The sequence below is a fragment of the Tarenaya hassleriana genome, unplaced genomic scaffold (assembly GCF_000463585.1).
Source record: "Tarenaya hassleriana unplaced genomic scaffold, ASM46358v1 Cleome31, whole genome shotgun sequence".
In the NCBI taxonomy this organism is placed as follows: domain Eukaryota; kingdom Viridiplantae; phylum Streptophyta; class Magnoliopsida; order Brassicales; family Cleomaceae; genus Tarenaya; species Tarenaya hassleriana.
This window is the reverse complement of record NW_010966274.1, coordinates 1,142,800-1,149,316: the sequence shown is the minus strand read 5'-3', so window position 1 is coordinate 1,149,316 and position 6,517 is coordinate 1,142,800. Positions and strand designations below refer to the sequence as shown.

Genomic DNA, 6,517 nt, shown 5'->3' with positions numbered 1-6,517 from the left:
TTTTTTTTTGAGGGTTTCTCCTTAGTAGACAAAAGGATGTGCCCTAGGGCCATCAATGTTGTCTTCTTTCCTTTCCTTTTTCCCTCTCTAATGATTCTTTTTTTAATTATTTTATTAATTAGAATGGAATTTCCAAGTATGAAGAACCGGTCAAAAAATATTTGAAAAAATATTACTAGTCAGGAATCGAACACTCAATCTCAAGGTGGAGTTACCTTCTACCCCAAGCTTGACCACTCCCACGATCTGTTGGGTTTTGAGCATTTGATGTTGATATCTTGACACCCAAACTTGGTATTTCAACCGGAGAAATGAGCGTAAAGTATCTATCCCGCTTCAAATCCAAACCTTAAATTTGGAGAGATGCGTAAATTCCAAATTATATGGTTGATATTCCATCCCGAGATTAGTTTGGATATTAGTTATGGATATTCGGTTTCCCACAAAAAATGTTGATACCTTGGTGTAGAGTCTAAGTGCAAAACATGTATTTGGATGTAAGATCGGATGTATTTGGATGGGAAAAAAGCACCTTTTCTAATTTTACAACCTTTTATATATAGGGAAAAAAGTGTATTTGATATGGTCCAATTTGGGTTATATAGAAAAAAGTGTATCAAATAACAATATCCTTACCAAATGAAATACAGAAATCCATAACTATTTCTATGAGTTAAAAATTTTCTGAAAATATCTGACACAGTTCTACCTTTATTATTTATATATATCCGAGTTATGTTTTGATTTTTCAGACATAAAATCTTCGACTTTATGAAACTTTTATAACATATGCTTTTGCAGATTTCACTGTAATTTGTTGATGAGTACCAGAGAATGTCAGAGTTGCTATTGTAATCATCAATGTCCTTGTATTATGTAGTACATATTGATTCTCTCATTTATGTCAAACTCAGAAATTATGAAACTATAACTTATATATATATATATATATACATTTATATACATGAATTTTGCATCGTACTATATATATATATATATATATGTAAATATATTGTTCACATTTTATCTGATGGTAATGATGGTCTCATTTTGGCTATTTAGTGTACATATGTCAATGGGCATGTTTTTTTCCACTTGTGCCAAAGATAATTAAATTGAGGGATCTTCCAATCATTTTCAATGAGTTGACAAATTTTTATTATTAGTGGATATAAGTCACTCTAGCTACACAGTATAATATCATATACCAATTAAAAAAAATTAAAAATTATATAACTATATATATATATATATATATATATGTATATCCAATTATTGGAATCAAGAGAATTCCAAAACGACACATCTTAAGCTTATTCACCAAACAACCCATACATACTTATTTAGGGTTTTATAAAACTATTGAAAAATAATTCCTTTTGGTTTTATTTTGTATTGGATTTTTTAGTAACAAAAATTCACGTTTCATCATCTAAACTAAAAAAAACGAGAATATATAAGTGAATCTAATTTTCGTGAAAATCTTAGGAACATGACGACGACATAGTATAGAAATACTTTACAAAGAGGCGAAGAGGCACATTTAGCCACAACCCTAAATAGGAATATGCGTGTGTGTGTGTGTATATATGTGCGTGTAATGCATGCATGCATGTATGTATGTATGTATGTATGTATGTATGTATGTATGTATGTATGTATGTATGTATGTATGTATGTATGCGTTTTTGTGTACATGTATGTGCATATGAAACATATGGGCCCTTGATAGTCAATTCATGAGTAATTATCACTTTGTTGGAGACAACTAGGGTTAATTTTGGCTTTTATGATGATTGATCCTAGGAGGAGACTATGAATATATGAATCTTTTGATGCATATTAATTAATTTTTAATATTTCTAGTCCTTTGTATAATATAATTTAGACTTTAATTCTCATTACAAATTTAAATACAATGACAATGAAAAATACAAGTAGTTGTTTCTTTATTCCGACACAAAGTAGCCCATCAAATATTGCAATTTACAACAAGGCAAGTTCTTAGATATATGAATGAAACTGTTTTGAGATTATTTTTTTTTTAAATATTTTGAGATTTTGTAGTTAGACCGTCTAAATTCTATAGCATCCGTTAATAAGATTAATTATGAGCTTCCTGTTATCGAAAATAACCAGTTCTCAAAGCATATCTAACACAATATATATTAGGGGGGAATGTTTTGGTATTCGGTTGGGGAATACTTCGATTCAATTTTTTCGGTTTTATAAAAATAGGTACCAATCGTTTATTATATCATATTATGTTCGGTTTATTTCAATTCAGTTTCGGTTTTTATAAAAAAAAATTATATCTTTTCAAGAATTATTCGGATTTTTGGGGGTTTTAAAAATTCGGTTCGATTATAGAAAATTTAATTTTTTAAAAATAATACCGTTTGAGAATTTTAAATGATTCGTATCGAGAAAAATACCGTATTTTTTTATTGCCTACCGTTCGATCCAAACGTCCACAGCGCTCACCAAACAAATGGGTAGTCAGAGCCCCTATTCAATGCCATGATATGGGCTCAACTCGCAATATAAATTATTGCAACCTTATCCTTAAACTGTTGGAGCTTTACAATTGGATCTTGTCCGAAACAAAGGCTGATGTATGGTCCATCGATTGGGCAAACTTTAGCCCAAAAACAAATTAATACAAAGGCTTGTGATAAAATGGTAAGAAGTTGCTCGTAATTGAATTTCTAGCCTTATAACTGTTGGTAATATATTAAAGATATATACATATACAAATATCTCAGGGTTTATCGGAATATATATAAGGAGACTACGACCTAAAGTGTATAATATATATATATATATATATATCGATAAACTCTGAGATATTTGTGTGTATATATATAGATCTCACATTGTACGTGGTACCGAGCAACTCGAAATTGAATTATCTCACAGTTCAGTTGATTTACAGTGAGTCCATGTCTTTTCTGACACATGCATGCATGCATGCATGCATTGGCAAAGAGTTGTGTACGTACACGCATGCATCTGTCACGTGCGAACGTATATGTATTGTGATTCCGACACTCAAAAGTACAAACTTCTTACGGACCTATGTCTATTACTGTTTTAATTATAAAAAAAAATTAATTTCCTTCATAAATTTTAAATACAATTGTTATATACCCCCATATTAAAATATTAAAATTATATTTATCCTCTATTATAAATTTTTCTAAATCAGCCATGGTGCATATGTGTGTATATATATATATTTTGTGGTGAATCAAGAAGTTTTCAGGTCTATAAAATTATAGATTTATCTACTACATTATATATGGCTTCGGGTACGTATTTATTTCAAGGCCAGGCCCAATGGCCATTAGTTAAATTAATATTAATGTAATTAATTAATGCCAAATGCATCGAATTTCTCCACGGTAGATGAGATCTACAAAAGGTTTTAGAAAAAAGGGCAAATTAAAAAATAATAAAAAAAGAAAATTGAGTAATAAAATAAGGAGAGACAAATGATGAGTGTAGCATGTGTCCCAATCCGACACCGTACTGCGTATGCCACGCTGATTCCCATCCAAACCACGCAGTGTTGCCATCGATGCCCATATCTCTTCGCCCCTTTTTATTTATCTGTATATACAATTTATTCACATATTATATATATATATATATATATATATATATAAACTGCGATACCCATCAGTTAACAGCAAGAGAGATGATAAAGTTATCTTCAAAATGATGGATACGATTCCACAGGTGGAGCGGATGTAATTTCTAGATCAAAATGGTCTATATATAAAAACTGATCTCGTATCTAGGGTGGATGTGAATAGTTTGTAGATGTCAAATAAAAAATAAAATAAATCGAATTTTTGTTATAAAATCGGAGGAATATCAATGACCCGAAATATCGGATCGTTAAATAGAAATAGAAAACAATCGTCTAAAAGATTGGAGAATATATATATTTTTTTATTCTTTTATCTTTTGAAAGTGTGTATATAAAAAAATATAAATGATCTATTTGTAAAAATTCAAAATTACTATTCACACTGTTTATATATACGTCAATATAAACAATATAAAGAGCCCCTTTTCGTCATTTCCAACAAACGCAAGGGTATTTATGTCTTTTTGTATCCCCGTACACTGACTACGAAAAACCATTTCTTTTCCCCTGTATAATGGAATTGACGGGAATGGCTTGCAGTGTTGGCAATCTCTCTCTCTGCCATAGACAGCCTCCAAGTTTTCCCTCTCTGTTCTTGGCTGTTAAGCTGCCGCAATCTCACCCACCAAAAACCCAGAAACAAAAATCGATCTTTTTTCTCCCTGAAATCCGTTTTCGATTCTTCGTTTTCTCCGAGACCCATTTGATCCTTGGCCCAAAATTTTCTACAAGTTTGATGCTTTTTTCTCTCACAGAAACAGTAATGTATCTGTAGACACTGTTCTTCGATTGAATAAAAGCAATGCCTATTGCTAGATTTGAACTCAGGAACGAGTACGGCCTCGGACAACCGGAGCTGTACAAGGATGTTGATCGGGAAGACCCCAAGGCTGTTCTCGACGGCGTCTCCGTCGCCGGACTCGTCGGGATCTTGCGGCAACTGGGTGATCTTTCCGAGTATGAGCTCAATCTGCAAAATCAAATTTTTCCTTGGGAATTTTTATGGGTTTGGATTATTTTCTGTTGGGTTTGATTCTTTGAGGTTATTGCTGAATTTGGGTATGTTTTGTGCGGGAGATTGAATCACTTGCTTCCTTGCAATGAAGTGATCGTCTTTTCACTGGTGTCTCCTCTCAATGAAAAAGCTCATTGGCTGAAATAATCATAAATTGGCTTCAGTCATTAGGAGGTTTTCGGGTAATGAAAGTTGTGTTCTTTTTTTGTGGGGTTTACTGATATGTTCCCATTTGATCGACTTAGTGTGACTATCGAGTTGGTTTCAGGCTTCAATGGAATACATACATACATACATACATACATACATACATACATACATACATACATACATACATACATACATACATATACATACATACATATATATATTATTTCGTCTACTTTGTCTTCTTGTAGAAAAGGTTTTTCCGTGGACTGATAGTTTTAGTTGGAGGAGAAGATACAGTCTGTCTTGGTATGACATACATACATATACATACATACATATATATATATATATATTATTTCGTCTACTTTGTCTTCTTGTAGAAAAGGTTTTTCCGTGGACTGATAGTTTTAGTTGGAGGAGAAGATACAGTCTGTCTTGGTATGTAGTTCATGTTCCATGGATATGTTGCTTGAAGTAAGTTTTTGAGTGCTGCAATTTTCATGAACCAGTCCCCTGAAATTCTCTTTACAGATATTTTCAAAGAACAATGCTCGAGTATGGATCATTCCCCCCCTTCGGTCGAATTCCCTGTTTTTGATCTCCAATTCTATCTGTTCATACTTCTAAACAACTCTTGTAGGCAATAGTCTCCACTTGTTGGATCTTCTACTGTATCTGAACTCCTATCGTTCGGCTAAAATTTAGCTCATTTTGATTTGGCTTGATCTCGGGTCTAAAGGGTTATCACCGAATTCCCTGTCTTTGATCTCCAGTTCTATCTGTTCATACTTCTAAACAACTCTTCTTGGCAAACAGTCTCCATTTGTTGGATCTTCTACTGTATCTGAACTCATATAGTTCGGCTAAAATTTAGCTCGGTTTGATTCGGCTTGATCTCGGGTCCAAAGGGTTATCACCGAATTGGTTTTCCTTACCATATTTTCGGTGTCTAAGACTAGCTTTTCAAATTGTAACAAAAGGACCATTCTAACTACTAGAGATTGCTTTCCAATAACTCAGGTTTGCAGCAGAGATATTTCATGGAATACAGGAGGAGGTGATGACTACAGCTTGCAGGAGTAATATATTGATGAACCGATTGCATCATATAGAAGCCGTTGTACCTCCTCTCGGGAAGACGATGCTTTCACAAACTAGCCACGTCCATTTTGCATACACAGAAGGTTTTGATTCTTGCAATGCATTTCTATTTAAATTCTGTTTCCCTTGAGGTTATTGTTGGTCCAAGAACATGCCTTTTTCACCAATCTTCTAACCAAGATACCGAGGTCCCTATACTCCGAGATTTGAATGGCATAGAGAAAGAGTAGTATGAAATTCATTATTCGAAACAAGTCGCTTGTTTTTGCGGTTTAATTTGGATTTTCACGTCTATCTCAGGTCACAAGTGGCATGCCCGTATACCAAAAACGCAGAATCACTTTATTTGCAATGATTTACCTCGAGTTATTATGAATCCATATGAAGAATGCCGGGATCCTCCTCGGTTGCACTTTCTCGACAAGTATGGCTACGTTTTATTTATTTGTTTTGATTATTTTGACTAGCAGTGTATCCGGGTGTATGTTTCAACGTATATACGATACTGATTCTTTGCTTACACCCTCAGATTTGATATAGATGGTCCCGGATCTTGTTTGAAGCGATACTCCGATCCTACCTTTTTCAGAAGAGCG

The 6,517-nt window shown here is 33.3% G+C and overlaps 1 protein-coding gene across 1 annotated transcript in view; it reads left to right on the top strand.

The window, feature by feature from the left end:
• Positions 1–4,185: 4,185 nt before the first annotated feature.
• Positions 4,186–6,517, top strand: part of LOC104820595 (protein SCAR3-like) — a 6,679-nt gene continuing 4,347 nt past the window's right edge. The window contains exons 1-4 of the mRNA XM_010551101.1: positions 4,186–4,612; positions 5,841–6,004; positions 6,222–6,345; positions 6,451–6,517. The exon at positions 6,451–6,517 is cut by the window's right edge and continues 25 nt beyond it. Coding sequence (XP_010549403.1) covers positions 4,458–4,612; positions 5,841–6,004; positions 6,222–6,345; positions 6,451–6,517 — 510 coding nt within the window. The 5' untranslated portion in view covers positions 4,186–4,457. The remainder of the gene's footprint in view (positions 4,613–5,840; positions 6,005–6,221; positions 6,346–6,450) is intronic.